This window comes from Aquarana catesbeiana, linkage group LG09 (genome assembly GCF_042186555.1).
Source record: "Aquarana catesbeiana isolate 2022-GZ linkage group LG09, ASM4218655v1, whole genome shotgun sequence".
In the NCBI taxonomy this organism is placed as follows: Eukaryota; Metazoa; Chordata; class Amphibia; order Anura; family Ranidae; genus Aquarana; species Aquarana catesbeiana.
The window spans coordinates 108797854-108818651 of NC_133332.1; the positions used below are offsets into that span (position 1 = coordinate 108797854).

Consider the following 20798-nt stretch of genomic DNA (forward strand, 5'->3'; position numbering starts at 1 on the left):
GCCTGCTGTTTTACAGGTATGTACTGTACTGTACTGTACTCGGTTCATCTAAAGGCCCCTTCCAGTGTTCTTTATACTGTTCTGTTTTATATCTTATGTCTTTACTGTATACAGCACTGTTTTATGTCTTTATACTGTACTGTTTTATGTGTTTATGTATAGTACTGTAATGTAATGTGTGCTTGTACTGTACAGGTATTGCCCACACCATGTCAGCAAAAGAAAAAGCATGCTTGGACCTGCAGAAAGTGCTCAGAAAAAAAGAAAAGCTATTGATCTTGATATGAAAATTAAGATCGTTAAGGACTATGAGGCTTGCAAGAAAGTTAAAGAACTAGCAAGTGAATTGGAACTTGCACATTCTACCATTTCAACAATCCAAAAGGATAAGGATAAAGTGAAAGAGGCAGTAAAAGCATCGACAGGATACCAAGCCATAATAACTAGGCAGTGGAAAGGCCTCATTCATGAAATGGAGAAATTGCTGGCAGTATGGATTGACGACCAAATAGAAAAAAGAATACCAATGAGTCTTTTATTGATTCAAACCAAAGCAGACAGTATTTTTGAGAATTTGAAACTGCACAAAGGATAAGAATCGACTGAAACATTTCCAGCAAGCCTTGGATGGTTTCAAAGGTTTCGTGTGAGATTTCGTGGGACCTCCATAATCGGCGTATCAGTGGGGAGGCTGTAAGTGCAGATGTGGAAGCAGCAGAAAAAATTGTGGTTGAATTTGATAAAACCATCGAAAAAGGTGGCTACTGTCCAGAGCAGATATTTAACATGGCTGAAACTGGACTTTTTTGGAAAAAAATGCCCGAAAGGTCCTACATACACAAAGAAGTTAAAACAATGCCCAATTTTTAAGGCTTTTAAAGACAGGGTCACATTGTTAAAGCAAGTTAACAAGTTAAAGCCTCTCCTCATCTATCGTTCGCAGAACCCACGTGCATTGAAGCAGGTTAGTAAGCACACACTGCCTGTTTATTATCATGCAAATAACAAAGCATGGATGACACAAGCATTATTTGATGACTGGTTCATCAACTGTTTCATACCCTTGGTCAAGCGTTATTGCCAGCAAAAGGGTGTTTTCTTTAAAATTATCTTCGTGCTTGATAATGCCCCAGGCCACCCCCAGCATCTTGATGACCTACATCCAGACATAAAAGTTGTGTATCTGCCTAAAAACACAACTGCTATCCTCAAACCCAGGGTGCAATAGCAACATTCAAGGCCTACTATTTGCACACCACCTTTTCCAAAGCTGTAACAGAAACTGAAAATGATGAAGTTATCCTTTGTGATTTTTGGAAAGCTTACAAAATTTTATACTGCATAAAAAACATTGCATCAGCTTGGGAGGGAGTAGCAGAAAACTGTGTGCAGGGTATATGAAAAAAAAAAAAATGCTGTAAGAGTTTTGTGAACAATAGTGAATAGTTTGATGAAACAGATGTTGAGGTTATAAATCAAAAAAGTGTGCAACTTGCTAACATGCTTGACTTAGATGTTGAAGTGACAGATTTTAAAGAGTAATGCCCTGTACACACGGTCAGACTTTGTTCGGACATTCCGACAACAAAATCCTAGGATTTTTTCCGACGGATGTTGGCTCAAACTTGTCTTGCATACACACGGTCACACAAAGTTGTCGGAAAATCCGATCGTTCGAAACGCGGTGACGTAAAACACGTACGTCGGGACTATAAACGGGGCAGTGGCCAATAGCTTTCATCTCTTTATTTATCCTGAGCATGCGTGGCACTTTGTCCGTCGGATTTGTGTACACACGATCGGAATTTCCGACAACGGATTTTGTTGTCGGAAAATTTTATATCCTGCTCTCAAACGTTGTGTGTCGGAAAATCCGATGGAAAATGTGTGATGGAGCCTACACATGGTCAGAATTTCCTACAACAAGGTCCTATCACACATTTTCTGTCAGAAAATCCGACCGTGTGTACAGGACATTAGTGGAATTTGTTAAGGGAGAGCTAAGTAATGAAGATTTAATAGAGTTGGAAGCACAGCAGCACTTAGAACAGGAAGAGGAAGAAAAGGAGGAAACAATGGAAGAAGTACAAAAGATGTTCACAGTAGGGGGTTAACATCTTAAACCGGAGGATTGAAGTGGTAGAGCGGGAGTCGGCAGCAGCGTGACCCAGGCTGTGTAACCCGCTGAGAGTGAGAGTGATTTTAGTACATCCAGGAATTGGTTTGGTTTTATATACATACTCTTTGGGTATTACATTGACTCTGGCTATATCCATTATAGTGTAGGAGAATGCACCATGACCTATCACAGCTGATTAACTAAGAGCATATATTGAAAGTTTTTTTAATATGCCTATTGCTGTTTATATATTATTTATCACTTATGCCGCGTACACACGAGCAGACTTTGCCGGCGGACTTTTCGACTGACTTTTCGACAGACTTTACAACGGACTTTCTGAATGAACGGACTTGCCTACACACAATCAACCAAAGTCCATCGAATTCGTACGTGATGACGTATGACCGGACTAAAATAAGGAAGTTCATAACCAGTAGCAAATAGCTGCCCTAGCTTGGCATTTTGTCCGTCGGACTAGCATACAGACGAGCGGACTTTTCGACTGGACTCGAGTCCGTCAGATAGATTTTTTCTTGAGAAAACAAAGTCCGCTGGAGCCCACACACGATCGAATTGTCCGACGAAATCCTGTCCGCCGGGCAAAGTCTGCCGTAAAGTCCGCTCGTGTGTACGCGGCATTAGTATCTATATATATCACTCATTTTCACTGTTTATTTAGGAGTTTATACAGATATTAAGAAATTAATCTTTAGCACACTATTATTTGTATTATTATCCAATGATGACACTGTTGACCCTGCTGGTAACTCCAGTGATGACATTGATGACCCTGCTGGTAATTTTGATGATGACACTAATGACCCTGAAGCACTATCACTCTTTGAAGGGTTTGATGATTAAAATGTTACTCGAAATGTCTACTGTATACGTTTACTTTTTGGGCAGTGTACGTCATTGTATCCGGTACAGTACAGTATTTTTGTTGTTTATATTTGTGTGTTCTGTACTTATGCAAATTAAGACAATGTTTTTCCATTGGAGTTTTGTGTTTAGACCTTTTTTCAGAATACAGTACAGTACAGTAGTTAAGAATGCTTAAAATACTGATTACTTATGGCTCCTTGTTTAATGACCTGGTCGCTGGAACGGAACCTGGTCGTTAAATGAGGAGTACCTGTATTAGTGCTGGATACAAGTGGCTCACCTCTGAGTCAGGGACTGCCTTAATGTTTGATTCTTCACATTAGCACAGCCTTCGACCGGTCACAGCGATTGGTGAGCATGCTTTCGGGTGACGTGTTACCCCACGTGCACAGGTGCAGGCAGACCCTACCCACAAGCTTAGCTTCAGCTCTTGCCCCTCCCCCAGCCTGTGATTGGACAGTAAAGGGAGAAGCAGCAGACTGATGATCCCATCTCTCTGTCACTTTGCGTTTGCCTTTTGTTAACACATTCCTTGCACTTCAGCACACCTGAATGCCAGTTTGTACTTCTTCTCCTATCAGCTGTATAGGGACTGCGGAAGGCTGAGATCATGCGCACTGCTTGCTTTTAAAAATACATTTAATGATGCATTGCAGAACATACAGAGAGATGCATTAATTTGTGTCTTTTTATCTGCCTCAAATTGAACTTTAAGCATTAACATTTGTAAAGCACAGTTGTATTTAAAGCTCAACTCCGGCCCAAGTTTTTTGTTTAAAGGGGAGCGCCACCCAAAAGAGCAAGCTCCACTTATTTACCTCCCCCCCCCGCTACTGGTTTTGACAGGTACCTGCTCCCACTTCCGGCTGAGCTCGCTGCAGCCCACTGAAACAGAAGTTCGGCCCCAATACTCCTTCCCCCACCACTGGGCTATTCACAGAGCGCAGCCTTCTTTATGCATACACAGTAGGTAACAGGCTGTGAAGCTGCAAGGCTTCACTGTCCATTTCCCTTAGCCAAGATGGCGGCAGCAGCAGCACCCGAGAGCCAATTGAAAATTGCCTGGGGTGAAGACACCACTGGATTCGTGGACAAGTAAGTGTCCTAATATTAAAAATCAGAAGCTACAGTATTTGTAGCTGCTGAGTTTTAATTTTTTCTGAAGGAGCCTGGAGCTCCACTTTTTAGCTTTGAATAGGGTTCAACTGTTTCTGTAAGGTGAACTTACTCAGGATGCCCTCCTCATCCCCCTCAGTAGTTTCTTGCATATGCCTTGAGCCATCATGCACCTCTTTGAATAACTTCAGACCAGGCTTAGAACAGTTAATGCAACTTTTACTTAATGATTTGAAACACAGTCCAACATAAACAATAATAAGCAGCGTTCCCTAACTCACTAACCTAGGTGACCAAGGCACAACTCAGCCAGGTATCAATCCATCTCTGGTATTTGCCATGATGTGGCATTTCCCTGGTCAACTGATTTCCATAGCTCCATGAGATCACGGCATCCTGATTAAGCAGGGGCTCTTTGAAATAGCTGGAGATTACATCTTTTTATGCAGACTGACCTGTGAGCAGAGCCCTCACCTTTTTATTACAGCAGAGGGGAGAGAGCAGAGATCAGAAAAGACCAAGAAACTGCAGAGGCAGGTTTAACCCCTTCCCAGCCTGGGCAGTCTGATTCTCTTGCTAACAGAAAATATTCCCTTTTTAGGCAACCGGGCTACATGCTGACTAACCTGTGTAAGAAAGATGTATTTACGTACTTAGTTTCAGGCTGCTCTAATCGGGTCATATGATCCCCTGTGTAAGCCAACGGTGGTTACAGAGTAGAGGAAAGAACTCTCCAACAATGGATGGGTCTTTGAAGCCTGTGGTTGACGTCACTGCTCCAGGCTTAACGAGCCATTGTTGGGGAGCTCTCTGCTGGCTGACACAGCGATCACGTAAATATAGGTAAGTATAATATCTTTCTTACACTGCGTAGTTAGCAAAGGTGTTAGGATAGGCTGGGGGCCTAGCCAACTTCTCAGATTATAGGTCAAATATGTCTTGATCGAGTTTATCATAGAAAGGCCAGGTTATACAACACATTAATATAAGCAATATGGAATTTTAAGATGGGGGGGGCTGTGATTTAGGGGAGAGAGAAAAGGGCAAGCTTCTAAGAGTATAATAGCTATCATTCATCTGATTATTTTCTGTCATTTATTTTCTGTCATCTGTAACCTAACCCAACCTCGCCAATAAAAAAATAAATAAAATATCCATGAAACTTACTCCCAGTATTGCTTGCTTGGTAGCTCTGTTGTGTTTTCTGAAATACAAGTTAGATTTTGTTCATGTACTGAAGACATGTTCATAGTTATTGTAGCATTGTCCAAAGTGACGTTGCAGAAACCTGGAAAACAAAACTTTCAGTTCTCATCTGAATTTTCATGATTTATACAGCTATCATGAAAAGGCCTACTTACCATTTATGGTACCTTGACAGCTACTATCTGCCCATTCATAGCAATCACTCCATGGCAGATAGCTTCGAAATGAAGAGAATAAATAAAATAAGCTGTAAGCAATGATAACATTGTAGTATATAGATACAAGGGTTGATATAATCACCATAGTATATCCAACACCTAGAACAGAAAAAGATAATACACTGATTTATAATATTTCTTATCAGAAGGAATATTTATGCAGTATAAAGTAATAAATGATATTTAAAACGTAAAGCTGTAAAATGTAAAGACACATTTTAAATTGTGTCTAACATTGTTCCTGGAGCCTATGGTTTTCAACATTTTCAGGGGTTGGGTGTGTTAAAGGTCTTCCTGATCTCTCGTTATCTTTCAGTGATGCTTTCAAAGCGCGTGTGCCACTCAAAACACCTCAAACGACTCATTGTAGTATCACCGTTGTTGTTATCATTGACATCATTGCTGTCCATAATGAAATAGCAGACGTGGTAACACACATGGTCAAAATAGGACCAGTTGCATAGCTCACGATGTACACAGGACAATGGGGGGATTTACTAAAACTGGTGCACTCAGAATCTGGTGCAGCTGTGCATGGTAGCCAATCAGCTGCTAATGTTGCTTGTTCATTTAAGCTTTGGAAATAAAACCTGGAAACTGATTGGTTTCTATGTAGAGTTGCACCAGATTTTGCACTCTGCAGTTTTAGTAAATAATCCCCAATGTATTTTGGCACACTGACTCATGAAGGTCGATGCTCCCTGTGACTGTGAGTGCAGCCTTGTGCTGCCATCTATTGGCGTGTTACAAAACTAACAGAAAAGGGGGGGCAGTAAAAATGGCACAACGGCTGCACCTATAATTTAAGTTAGACTAGAGAGGAAAAAATCGTTACAGTAATTCCTCAAAAAGCCATCACATACCGTCACCTCAGAAGTTAACTTCTTAAGAAGTCTGAGGTGTGTTCCTCTGAATTAAGACAAGCATACAGAAAAAAAGGGGAGAAGAATTTCCCTAAATAATTTTTCTAGGAGGAACAGGCAAAATTATCAAAAATATAAAGTCTTTATTGCAAGAATCCATGTAACACTGATAACTTACAAATATATATACGACACACCTCCACCACATACAATAAAAATAGACAATGTTGCCTTATGACACAGATGGCCACCACACTCAGACACACCTCCTTCACCAATATCATTAATTACTAATTCATATAGTAGGATCCCAATATTGACATAAGTTGATGTGGTTTCAAAGCAGTTTGCTCAGCTTTCATAAATGCCACATGTAGAGAGTTAGTCCTATCCGTAACTAAATTAGATAATGATATTAGGCAGTAGTTCATACATTTAACCCCGGTGATACCAGATGAAAATTAATAATAGACAATTCGCAAATCTAGTAGTGGAGCGAAAGCATGATTCCTGGTAATGCAGGTTAAAAAAATGTGTTACAAAACTAGTCTCAAAACCTAGGTAGGTAGGTAGAACCCAAGCCACCCGATGTGTACGCGGCCTAGTCATGAGGAATTTAGTTGCTTGATGCCACACGAGACTTTGGGATGTGCTTTATGGCATACGAGCCAAATATGAAGGAGCTTACAGTGAGCGTAGTTGCAAGTCTCGAAATTGAAATTATTGCAGATAGTCACGCCCCCCAATGACCGGATTGGTCGTCCTAACTTGTCCACCTGGGATGACTGTGTGAAAGCCGGCAAATTTTGAGTGGCACTAGAGGTGGAGGGATAGTTGGGGAGATGTCTGCCACCTACTTCGGAGCACCAGTTTGCCGTATGGGTGGAAGACTGGCAGTTAGCACAGAGTTGGTTACGTAGGCCGGCAAAGTGGCGGCAGAATAGCTCTGTTTCAATGGTGCTCCAGGTGGTGGTAATCTGAAACTGAGAGAGTCTAGCTGTTGCCTTAGATGAAAATGACCAGTGGTAGTCATAGAATGAAACCCCTCCCCATACTGGTGACCCAAATCCACTACTGCATGTAGATACAGGTCCAGTTCTTCCCTCCTGTTGGGTTTGGTTGTGCAAAGAACATCTCTGACCATCCCAAAGGCTAGCACAAACTTCGTGATAGTGAGCTTGCGGTTAAGCCTAGGGTCTTTAGCTTTCAGGATGACTGAGACGTCCCCCCAGTTATATGATTTGTTGTCAGCCATATTGTGAACTTATATGAGGAGGGATGCTAGGTTAACATCCTTGCCATCCAAGATGTCCTTCCTGATGCCGGCTGGGATGAGGTGCGTAGGGAATATAGTCGTGCAGATGTCGGGCATACCTGTAGTTGAAGGCATTGGGACGGCGATGGTGACTGGGCTTGGTAAAGCCATAGCTGTGTGTACCTCCAGGGCTCCCACTCTGGCCTGGATGTCGGTGACTGCTGTGGACAGCGTGGTCACCATGGAGTGGAGCTGAGCAATAGCTGAGGATATAGACTGCAGTGATGCCTGGGTGCCTGGTTGGGCTGCCGCTGGCGGTGGGAATAACAGCCTAAAAAGCTTGGCTTTACTTGCTGTGGCAGGGTAGGAAATACCCCTGTGCCACAGCTCTGCTGTGAGCTTGGGAATGGTCCAAGCTCTGGGAGATTGAGTGCCGCCGCTTCCTGAACCTGCACAGGGTGACGGCGGGGCAGAGGCGAAGTCTTCGCTGTCGACCTGCGACATGGCTTCAGCTAGAAGACAAGGAGAGGAAATTCATATGTTAAGATAAGTTGTAAAGGCAGGAGGGGACAGATGTGTTGAGTAGGTAAGATGGAAAAGAAGGAGAAAAACGAGAAGCACAGGAAAAGAAATGACAGGCGTAGTGAAGAAGCTGATTTGCTGTTGAGTGGAAATTTAGAAAACTCAAAATAGTGCATGGCAACCGAGGTGAGCCAGGAGGTGACTGGCCAGGTAACTGATAGCTCAGGTGACCATCTTTGCTTGGCACACACCTGTGAACCAGAGCCCCCAGGGCATAATGGGGCGGGGAGCTTCAGTCTGGTATTCTATGTAGGAATGTTCGATCTGTAGTTTATTGATGTATGTTTGGCCTGCTAACGCTTGCACTGCCAGCAAGCTTGACATTAAGCGACCTTGTTTGCGTGGTGAAGGCTCTCGCTTTGAAAACAGAGTGAAGTGCAGTGCACAAAAATATGTGACAGATACTAACGCCTCTTGTACTACGCACCTGACTCGATGCCCTAGCTTGTGAAGTTCTGGTTGGGGTCGAGAACTGGGTTGACCAGGAACCTGTAGTAAGGGGGGTTGCAAAGAGCTGTTTGGGGCATGGCTGGCCCCCTGGTGAAGGTGCGAGCCCTGCAATTCAGTGTGTATTTTTTTTTTTTTTTAATGAACCCACTTTTTTTTTTTTCTATTACCTGAGAGAATACCGTCCAAACCTGGTGCAGGATGGACCAACTTGAACTCTACTGACCTAAAGGGGGAAGCGACAGAGAATAGGTGAATGGCCAATTTGCCACTGAAGACGAACAGTGACCGATTTGAGCCATTTGCAGAAATGCTTGCAAAGATTGCAAGTAAGCAGCCTTATCAGGAAGGTGAAAACAAATATAGTGGAATTTGAGCATGTAGGAATGACCGACCGCAACAACGTACAAATAGATGGAGTGATATGTGTATGTTTATGCTTAATAAGAGAAATGTAAAGCCGAGGATCCGAAACGTTGTGCCGCCATGATGTCACGCCGATGCGACTAGATTCAGATCAGGCTGAAGAGTGAGTAAATGGTGTTGAGTGTAGAGCCGAGGATCCAAATCATTGTGCCGCCGTGATGTCACGCCGATGCGACTAGATTTGGATCGGGCTGAAGAGAGTGTGAGGGGTGTGGTGTGTAGAGCTGAGGATCAGAATTGTTGTGCCTCTGCATTGTACCGCTGATGCAACTAGATTCGGATCGGCTGGAGTGTGAGTAAATGGAGGGATTTGTAGTGCTGAGGATCCGAATTGTTGTGTCACTGATGTGACTAGATTTGGATCAGGCTGAAGGGTCAGTGAATGGTGTGGTATGTAGGACAGAGGATTTGGGAAATATGCCACTGGTGCGACTTGATTTGGAAGCGGCTGTAGTGTGAGTGAGTTATGTGGATTCGAATCGTTCATGCCACCAAGGCGTCTTGATAAGAATAGGCCTGAGCAGTGGGCTGACACGAGTCGTTATGTCGCCGATGCGACTGGACTTGAATGAGGTATAGAATCTTTACAAATGAGTGGTAGTGACTTTTGAAAAACCTACTAGGTACGAATACATGCGAATGATGTGGTAAGTTATTTGGAAGCAGCGGGAATAAGGCAAGGAACTTTACGACATGTGGTGACGACAGTTTACGAACAGGGAACATGATAACCAATGGTTCGTTTGTAGGAAAAGGTAATAACGAATCCTACCTGCATCAGAGAGTGCGGAACGATCAATGAAAACCTTCGAACGGGGAACTGCAACACCCTGGAATTCGAATACACAGACTCACGAACACGCAGTGAGCTGGCAGAGTCGGCCTGGTAATGTAATACCACGCACTGGAACCGACAAAGACCACTGTGGGTGGTCTACTTAAATACCCCCCCCGACTCCTCCCATATTTTCAGGCCACCGCACTGGCCTTCCTATATATATACATATCACTGTCTGTATGGTTGTTCTGGGCTGGGTCAGTGACTCATTTGTTAGTAAAGTAATGCCTTAACACATTTTCTCTTTGCCAAGTCAGCAATGGCAATTTACATGTTTATGTCCTTAAAGATTCATTTTAAATGGTCAAATAAGGTTATTTGTGACACGTGGCAATTACTGTCAGTAAACGCAAGATAGATTTGAATGCTCAATAATTACAATCAGTGTTAATTTTTTTTACTAAGTACCACAATACTTATAAATGTCGAAATCTGAATTTGAAAGCTCAGAAAGGCTTTTTCTTCAAACAGGTTCTACCAGCCTGCTTACTTTTTCAATAAAAGATTACTGGAATATAAAATAGTCTGTAATAACAAAACAGTAGATGAATATAAAGATAATGAGGATAGAAAGGTGTATAGCTAAAGAAACAGGTTTGACGTGGTACACAGGAAATATACGGAAACTTATGAAATATGGGGCAAATGTGGGGCAGCTCCGGGTCAAAATTCAAATTGCAGGTTGATAGTATTACAAGCTGGTTTCGAAGACAGGCTCCTGAGGGTCTATAAGCAATATTTTGATTCCTCCTTAGCTATACACTATATTCCCAAAAGTATTGGGGTGCAAGCCTTGAAATCCCTGCATGAAGAGTTGCACAGAACATAACATACACTATATTGTCAAAAGTATTGGGACACCTGCCTTTACATGAACTTTTATGACATCCCAGTCTTAGTCAGTAGGGTTCAATACTCAGTTGGCCCACCCTTTGCAGCTATAAGCCTGGTTTCACACATGTGCGGTGCGAATTGAAGCTCAGGTTTCACTGGGGAGATAACAATCTCCTGTTCAACGGATTCATTGCGTTTTTGCTCAGGATTAGAGAGCAGGGAGAGGGGGAGGGAGGGGGGGGAGAGGGGGAGGTGTAGTGAGGAGAAAGAGAAAATCCTTGTTCAGAACGCAATGCATCTGCGAATCAGATGCGTTCCCATAGGAGATAATAGGCTTGTAGTTCGCACCGCAATGCCCAAAAAACGCACACGTTTTTTGTGCAATGCGCAGTGCGAATGCAACGCACATATGTGAACCAGATACATTCATATGAATGTATTTTAAAATGTCCTGCGAATTAGATGCGGTGTAATCCGCATCTAATTCGCATAGGTGTGAACCCGGGCTAAAAGTTTCAACTCTTCTAAGAAGGCTGTCCACAAGGTTTAGGAGTGTGTCTATGGGAATGTTTGACCATTCTTTCAGAAGAGCATTTGTGAGGTTAGGTACTGATGTTGGATGGGAAGGCCTGACTCGCAGTCTCCATTCTAATTCATCCCAAAGGAGTGCTATCGGGTTCAGATTAGGACCAGGCCAGTCAAGGTCCTCCACCCCAAACTTGCTCATCCATGTCTTTATGGACCTTGCTTTGTGCACTAGTCCAAATCATTTGGTGGAGGGGGGATTATGGTGTGGGGTTGTTTTTCAGAGGTTGGGCTTGGCCCCTTAGTTCCAGTGAAGGGAACTCTTAAGGCGTCAGCATACCTAGACATTTTGGACAATTTCATGCTCCCATCTTTGTGCAAACAGTTTGGGTGTGGACCCTTCCTTTTCCAACATGACTGCGCACCAGTGCACAAAGCAAGGTCCATAAAGACATGGATGAGCAAGTTTGGGGTGGAGGAACTTGACTGGCCTGTACAGAGTCCTGACCTAAACCCGATAGAACACCTTTGGGATGAATTAGAATGGAGACTACAAGCTAGTCCTTCTCGTCCAACATCACTGGGTGACCTCACACATGTGCTTCTGGAAGAATGGTCAAACATTCCCATAGACAAACTCCTAATACTTGTGGACAGCCTTTCCAGAAGAGTTAAAGCTGTTATAGCTACAAGGGGGGGGGGGGCAATTCAATATTGAACCCGGACTAAGACTGGAATGCTATTAAAGTTCATGTGCGTGTAAAGGCAGGTGTCCCAATACGTTTGACAATATAGTGTATGTGGTCTAACGTGTACCTCTTCTGCAAGGATGCCACATTTAGGTACTGCCTGAGGCAGCTCCATCTGAACCATATTTCTGCTACCTGCCAGATTCAGACACTTATTTCTTGACATGTAACGGCCATCTTACTTCCAATGTAGAATTGGAAATGTGCCACCTAAACACAGAAAATAGTCACATCAGTTTCACTTCACTTTTAAGTTTGCATTGTGACATCTCTCTGCCAGATACAAATCTCTTGTGTACACACTGCGAGTGACGTAATCTTTAAAATGCAATAGTGTTTGGTTCAAAGGGACAAAATGTAATAAGCAACAAAATGTATTAAACAGAATAATGCTTGCATTTAAATCAGTTAAACAAAATAATGATCCTGGTTTTCATAATTGTAATGGCTTTCAGAGATTTTGTAAAGGAACAGATTTTAACATCAAAGGTAGTTAATACTCACAATTCTACTCTATACCATCTCATAGGCAGCAATAGTCAGGCTGCCCCTACAATATGTAAACCACCTGTTATGCTTCCTATTCCATATCCTGCATCCCCTCCCTCAGTACAGCAGCAGTGTGGGCTGGCAGATCAATGAAAAGACAGGCATAGGAAATTTGTTAGCAAGGCATTTGCCCTCCTTAGCATGCCCTAGACATAGCAGCAGCAGCATTAATTGTTATATTTGTGTCACTGTCCTGGTTGCCTACATATTCCAAATCATATTCATAATGCCTTTCCTAATTATTTCTGACTAGCCCTAAACTTTTAACTTCATCATTAAGCATTTTCCCAGATTAACTCATTCCGGGATCAGTTTTGTTACATCATTTTAAAGTTTTGTTTTCTTTGAAACTCTCTACTTGGCTCTATGAAACCTGTTACAGTTGTTCTGCTAATGATGGCTTTTATAGAGTGATCTTTTTTGCCTGATTTAATATTCTTCACCGAGCAACACACAGAGACAGCCTTTCATTTTTTCTGAAGTGTACAGGCAAAGTGTCAGAAACCATGAATCAGACTGAGACAGATGTACAGTTAAATCTCATTTGTTTAATAATAATAAAAAAGGTAAACAGAGTAAATGTAGTCAAAATATAGCCAGAGTTCAGGAACCGGAACGGATAGTCAGACAAGCCAAAACGTCAGGGAGCCAGAGATGAGCGTACTAGTACAGCAAGCAGGATCTGGAGCCAGAAGGAATGTCAGCCAAGCAAGTCTTTAACAGGAACACAGGAGAGTGTCTCTAGAGATGTGACCAAGGCAAAGGCAGAGATCATCTGGGCTGGACGGCTTAAGTAGGCAGGACTGACGAGTGGGATATCATCAACAGGTAAGTCACTGTGGAGAGATAGGAGCTGGCAATTAGCTGACAGCGGAGCGGCCAGCTCAGAGAAGGAAGGGCCGAGCCCAGCCCTGATAGTACCCCCTCCTCAATGACCCCTTCCCCTCGGAGGACCACCAGGCTTGAGGGGAAAACATCTATGGAAAACACGGAGGAGGACAGGGGCATGTACGTCCAAGGATGAGACCCAAGAGCATTCCTCCAGACCGTACCCTTTCCAATGCTCCTAGACGTGTGCCCAAGTGAAATGAAGACCACGGAGATGCTCCTCTAATGCAGGAATACTCTGCGGAACAAATGAGTCAGGTAACATGGAAGGTTGGAATCCATAGTTTGCCATAAATGGGGACAATCAGGAAGCAGAAAACAAGGCACTATTGTGAGCAAACTCCGCCCACGGTAAGAGGTCTGACCAGTTGTTATGATGGTCAGAAATATAGCAACGTAGGAATTGCTCCAAGGACTGATTGGCTCGTTCTGCAGCCCCATTAGACTGCGGGTGATACGCAGAGGAGAAAGCAAGCTGAATTCCCAACTGTGCACAAAACTCTCGCCAGAACTGGGACACAAACTGACTACCCCTGTCTGAGACAATCACCTTGGATAGCCCATGTAAGTGAAAGATCTCCGGGCAAAGATGGAAGCCAGTTCCTTAGAAGTGGGCAACTTCTTAAGTGGAATACAATGAGACATTTTTGAGAATCAGTCAACCACCATAAGGATAACTGTGTTGCCCTGGAAGTTGGATAACTCCACAATGAAATCCATATACAGGTGGGTCCAGGGCCTCTCTCCATTGGGTATGGGTTGTAGGAGGCCCACTGGAAGGTGTAGTGGAGTCTTACTCTGAGCACACACGGAACAGGCAGCTACGAAGGCAGTTACATCAGCACGGAGACTAGGCCACCAGAATTGTTGGGAAATGGCCCAAAAGAGTTGATTATTCCCAGGGTGGCCAGCTGCCTTGGGAGAATGGTAAGTCTAGAGCACAGCAGTACGGAGACTCTCTAGGACAAAGCAGTGGTCACAAGGTTTCTCAGGAGGAGCATGAACCTGAGCAGCAAGAATTTTGTCACCCAAAGGAGAAGTCAGACTGGTGCAAACCATAGCCAGAATACGATCAAGAGGAATCACAGGAACCTGAACCGACTCCATCTTGGAAGTGGAGGAAAAGTGTCGTGACAAAGCATCAGCCCTTACATTCTTAGTACCCGGTAAGAATGAGACAATGTAATTGAAACAGACAAGACAAGAAAAGAGCCCACCGTGCCCTTCTGGGAGAGAGGCATTTAGCCTCAGACAAGAATGTGAGATTCTTATGGTCAGTAAGAATTAGAACCGGCACAGTGGTACCTTTGAGGAGATATCTCCATTCTTTCAGGGCTAAAATGATTGCTAACAGCTCTCTGTCACCAATCTCGTAATTGCACTCCGCGGGTGACAATTTTTTTGAAAAGTAGCCACAAGGATGCATAGCGCTCTCAGAGGTAGGACGTTGAGAAAGAAGGGAGCCAACTCCAGTCTCAGAAGCATCAACCTCAAGGATAAAAGGTAACGTAGGATCAGGATGTGCCAACACAGGAGCAGAAACAAAGGCAGCCTTGAGACTCTCAAAGACCTTAATGGACTGCAGAGACCAACCATGTGGGTTACCATCCTTCCTGGTCATATCAGTCAGGGGCTTAACCAGAGACGAGAAGTTACAAAAAAAACTTTCGATAATAGTTGGCAAAGCCAAGAAAACGCTGCAGAGGACGTAAACCCATGAGTCGGAGCCACTGTAGGACTGCTAAAAGTTTCTCTGGGTCCATCGAAAAACCAGCATTGAAAATGACATAGCTCAGGAATTTAACCTGTTCACGATGGAATTTGCACTTCTCCAATTTACAACAGAGATTATTCTCTCTTATTTCCTAAAGCACAGGACAGACATCTGTGTGGTGGCTCTCCAGGGACTTGGAAAATATGAGGATATCGTCGAGATAAACCACCACACATAACTGCAACAAATCTCAGATAACATCATTAATAAATTCCTGGAAAACTGTTACAAAGGCCAAAAGGCATTATGAGGTACTCATAATGGCCTGTTCTGGTATCAAACGCAGTTTTCCACTTGCTGCCCTCCTTAATCCTCACGAGATTGTATGCCCCTCTCAAATCAAGCTTTGTGAAAACCGTTGTTCCCTTGAGGCGGTCAAATAACTCCATAATCAATGGAATTGGATAGGCATTCTTAATCGTGAAACGATTCAGACACCTATAATCAATACAAGGTCTCAGCTCACCACTCTTCTTCTTCACAAAGAAGAAACCAGCACCAGCAGGAGACGAGGATTTGCGGATGAAACCTCGAGAAAGTGCATCTGCAACATACTCCTCCATGGCCTTATCCTCCAAGACTGACTAAGGGTAAATCCTGCCACGAGGGGGTATGGCACCAGGTTGAAGGGCAATCATACGACTGGTGTGGAGGCAAACTACTGGCTTGACCTTTGTCAAAGACATCACTAAAATCGCAGTACTCCTCTGGCAGGGAGAAGAGAGAAGAAGTGCACAGGACCTTGGCTACCTTCTGGAAGCATGTCTTACTTCATTGTGGCGACCAGGAGAGAACCTCAGCACGGAGCCAATCAAAAGAGGGGTTGTGCCTCTGTAACCAAGGATAACCAATGACCAGTGGAAACTTAGGTGAGGAAATAACTTGGAATTGGATTATCTCATGGTGAAGAGCCCCTACAGCCATGGACAACGGAACAGTCACATGAGTCACATGGGCAGGCTGTAGAGGTCTCCCGTCAAGAGCCTCAATGGCAAGTGTAGTGTCAAGCAGCTGCAGCAGAATCGAGTGCTTGGATACAAAGACAGCATCAATGAACAGGTCTGCAGCCCCAGAGTCGATTAAAGCCTGTATCTCGATGGACGACTCAGCCCAAGAAAGGGTAACCGAAATCAGGGACTTAACCTTCTGGACAATTGGGATGAAACAATGCCACCTAAGGTCTGTCCGTGAGAGGAACTCAAGGTTCGGGCGTTCCCTGGACGGGTAGGACAAGACTTCAAAAAGTGACCTGCCTGGCCACAATAAAGGCATAATCTCTCCCTCCTCCTAAGGGTTTTCTCATCTGCAGAGAGACGCGTGAAGCCTAAGTGCATGGGTTCACCTTTCAATGACCGACTCGGCACCAGGAGGCATAGGAGGTGAGGGAGGCAAGGGTGGGACTGCAAAGCTTGGAGACAAAAATACAGGAGGCTTCTGCAAGCGCTCCTTAAAATAGAGTCTTTCTCTGAGTCTGGAGTCAATGAGGATGGCAAATGTGATCAACTTCTCCAGCTCAGTGGGTATATCTCGGGCTGCTATATTATCCTTGATGGTATCTAAGAGACCATGAGAAAAAGCAGCCACGAGGGCCTCATTGTTCCAAGCAACCTCTGCTGCCAGAGTACGGAATTCAATGGTGTAATCGGCAACAATTCTCGTTTGATGAACATGAGGCACTTGCCAGCAGAAGCGGAGTGTGTGGGAACGTCAAATACCCCTTTAAAGGAAGCCGCAAACTCAGGGTAACTCAAGACAACAGGTTTTTGCATCTCCCATAGAGGGTTTGCCCAGGCCAAGGCTCTCTCAGACAGCAAGGATATCACAAAACCTACTTTGCTTCTGTCTGTGGGAAACGCCTGGGGCAACATCTCAAAGTATATCTTAACCTGGTTGAGAAACCCTCTGCATTGGACTGGATCGCCCCCAAATAATAATAATAATAAAAAAAGGGGTAAACAGAGTAAACGTCGTCAAAACATAGCCAGAGTTCAGGAACCGGAACGAATAGTCAGACAAGCCAAAATGTCAGGGAGCCAGAGATGAGCATAGTAGAACAGCAAGCAGGATCTGGAGCCAGAAGGAAAGTCTTTAACAGGAACACAGGAGAGTGTCTCTAGAGATTTGACCAAGACAAAGGCAGAGATCATGTGGGCTGGACGGCTTAAGTAGGCAGGACTGATGAGCAGGATATCATCAACAGGTGAGTCACTGTGGAGAGATAGGAGTTGGCAATGAGCTGACAGCTGAGCGGCCAGCTCAGAGAAGGAAGGGCTGAGTCCAGCCCTGACACAAAGTCACATTCACAGTTGGACAGTAGAATCCCCTGATCTGGCTGGGTTCGTAGCTATATGAATGACTAGGTGATTCACGTGAGTTTTAACCAACCAATCAGTGGCACAGTTCCTGTCTGATGATAGCAATACTGTGAGTCCCTAGCTAAATCTACAGACAGAAGAACCTGCAGGTGGACCAATCTTGGGTCAGGTGTTAGGTAAGCATTGGAGTCTTTTTTTTTCTAGAAAGGATTAAAGGTATAGGTCTGTATAAACACGCCGTTACTCAACATCTGATATTTTCAATCAATTAAATTACTTAAATGTTCCCATATTTTACAATAATCAAATGTTTACCTATACCAGTAATGGCAAACCTTGGCACCTCAGATGTTTTGGAACTACATTTTCTATGATGCTCATGCACTCTGCAGTGTAGTTCATGGGAAATGTAGTTCCAAAACATCTGGAATACCAAGGTTCGCCATCACTGACCTTTACCATAGTTTATTGAAGCTTAACTTCAGGTAAACATCTAAAACACAGTTAAAACACATATATATTTGGAATAAAAGGTTAAATAATGTTTAATTCTGCCCAGACAGTGCTGTAAACCAAACACTTACGGGACACTGCACAGCAAAATGTGTAGCCTCACTTTTCTATGCAGCTTGGTCACCCAATCACCTCTCAGACCACTGTTTAGACCAGCTTTTTTCAACCAGGGTGATCAGCTTTCTTCAGGGGTGCCTTGGCAAAATGCCTAAAAGTTGCTCCAAAATTGTATACAAGCCAGTAAGTGGGCCAAGCCTGCCTTTTAGTTACACAAAGCCACAGGTTTTTACTGTGAACCATTACAATCTTCCAGCTACCGGCGTCCTAAAAATCAATGACTTCATAGGTTGATAAGGAGGATGTTAAGCACCTGCACAGCATTCTTGTTTACCCCACTCCTTACCCTCTTCATCAGCACTGGGGTCACATTAGCTGAGTGAGGGAGAGCAACTAAGGAAGAAGAGAAACACTGGTGTACTAGTCAGTACCAGTGCACACGCAAGGTGTTTTTGCTTTGCAAGAATAAATCACCTCTAACGTTGGGTGTCCTACGTGTGTTGATGTTGCTGCATTATGTAAAACTATTAGTTACATTTTTTACATTTTAGAATGGGATGCCTCGAGATTGGGCATCTTTTTAAAGGGTGCTTTGACTGAAAAAAAGGCACACCGTGTGATCCAGGTGTGCCCGGGCACACCCTAATCACCTCATGTGGTGCAGATTCCCCCTGGTATACAAAGACACCAACGCCCCCTAATGGGGCTCCTAAAAAAAATAGTAAAAAAAATTGTAAAAAATAAAATAATAAAAATAAAAACCAATGAGACACCAGTTTCTGCCCTACTGACACCATTCACTGCTCTACTGAGACTGTCAGTATATACACATGCACACACATATGTATTTAAGTTTTGGGGTGCTCACCTTAATGCAATAGGCTGCATATATCTATAACTGGTTTAGACAATTGAAGGTCAATACCACCCTGTGCAGGTAATCACTTTGCTATCTCTTCCTGACAGTGAGCTCCTTCTGTAAGATTAAGAGCATTGTACAATACCTTAGAGCCTGATTAGCTCACAGAGGTTTCCCCTCCCTCTCATAGACCTGCTGTGCAAGAGATCACACAAAGCTAATATAAAGATAGATTTACCTTACCTATTCCAGATATATTTAAAAATACCTTTATTGATTTTGAATGCATAGATATCACAAAAAACATTTACACAATTATTTATTATCAATTATATTTATAAATGATATTTGCTTGAAGGACACCTGTCCTATAAGAAATATAATCCCCACTCAAACATGCACTGGTTACCCCCATACTGAAAAAATCCTCATTAGATCCCACCTGTTTGAATATCTTAAGACCCATCTCCCTGCTCCCGTTTGCCTCCAAGCTCATCGAACGCCTTGTCCATGACCAAATGAGTCGCTACCTCACGGACAACAACCTTCTCGACCCCCTACAATCTGGCTTCCACCCACAACATTCTACTGAAACTGCCCTACTAAAACTCACCAATGACCTACTAACTGCTAAAACCAATGGCCACTACTCCATACTTATACTTTTAGACCTCTATGCTGCCTTTGACACAGTTGACTACCTGCTCCTCCTCAGCAAATTACACTCCCTTGGCCTCCGTGATTCTGCATTATCCTGGTTCTCCTCCTACCTATCTCAGCGCACTTTCAATGTCACTTACAACTCCATCTCCCCCGCTCCCCTTCCTCTTTCTGTTGGGGTACCCCAAGGCTCCGTCCTTGGGCCTCTCCTATTCTCACTCTATACTTCTTCCCTGGGCCACTTGATAACCTCCTATGGCTTCCAATACCACCTCTATGCCGATGACACCCAGATCTATCTCTCCACTCCTCAACTCACCCCCTCGATCTCCTCACAAATCTCAAACGTACTGAATGACATATCGGTATGGATGTCACACCACTTCCTCAAACTTAATCTTTCTAAAACTGAGCTTGTTATATTTCCTCCTTCACGGTCACCCCCTGTGACTTCACCATTAATATCAACAACACAACCATTGGTCCCTCCACACATGCCAGGGTCCTGGGTGTACTCCTTGACTCTGACCTCTCCTTCAGCCCCCATATCCAATCACTGGATAAATCTTGCCACCTTAACCTCCGCAACATTTCCAAAATTCGACCCTTCCTGACTAATGACACCACAAAGCAATTTATTCACTCCTTGATTATTTCCCGCCTTGACTACTGCAACTCTCTCCTTAATGGCCTACCCTTAAGCAGGCTATCCCCCCTTCAGTCTATTATGAATGCTGCTGCTAGACTAATACACCTCACTAATCGATCCGTGACTGCTGCCCCTCTCTGCCAATCTCTTCACTGGCTTCCCCTACCCCACCGTATAAAATTCAAAATGCTAACCATAACATACAAGGCCATACACAACATCGCCCCCAGCTACATCACCAACCTCATCTGCAGATATTGCCCAAATCGTCCCCTCCACTCCCCCCAGGACCTCCTGCTCTCTAGCTCCCTTGTTACCTCCTCCCATGCTCGCCTTCAGGACTTCTCTAGAGCCTTTCCCATCCTCTGGAACTCCCTGCCCCAGTATGTCCGATCAGCCCCTACCCTGTCCACCTTTAGGAGATCCCTGAAAACTCATTTATTCAGGGAAGCCTATCCCACACCCACA

The 20798-nt window shown here is 43.9% G+C and overlaps 1 protein-coding gene across 2 annotated transcripts in view; it reads right to left on the reverse strand.

The window, feature by feature from the left end:
* LOC141107995 (sodium- and chloride-dependent neutral and basic amino acid transporter B(0+)-like) overlaps nt 1–20798 on the reverse strand; it is a 69671-nt gene that overhangs the window by 41792 nt on the left and 7081 nt on the right. Inside the window, exons 4-5 of one of the 2 annotated variants that reach the window (XM_073599138.1) lie at nt 5485–5646; nt 5291–5327 (exon numbers count right to left, since the gene is read on the reverse strand). In XM_073599138.1, coding sequence (XP_073455239.1) covers nt 5291–5327; nt 5485–5646 — 199 coding nt within the window. Of the gene's footprint in view, nt 1–5290; nt 5412–5484; nt 5647–20798 lie in introns of both variants that reach the window. The other variant, XM_073599137.1, reaches the window with a different exon arrangement.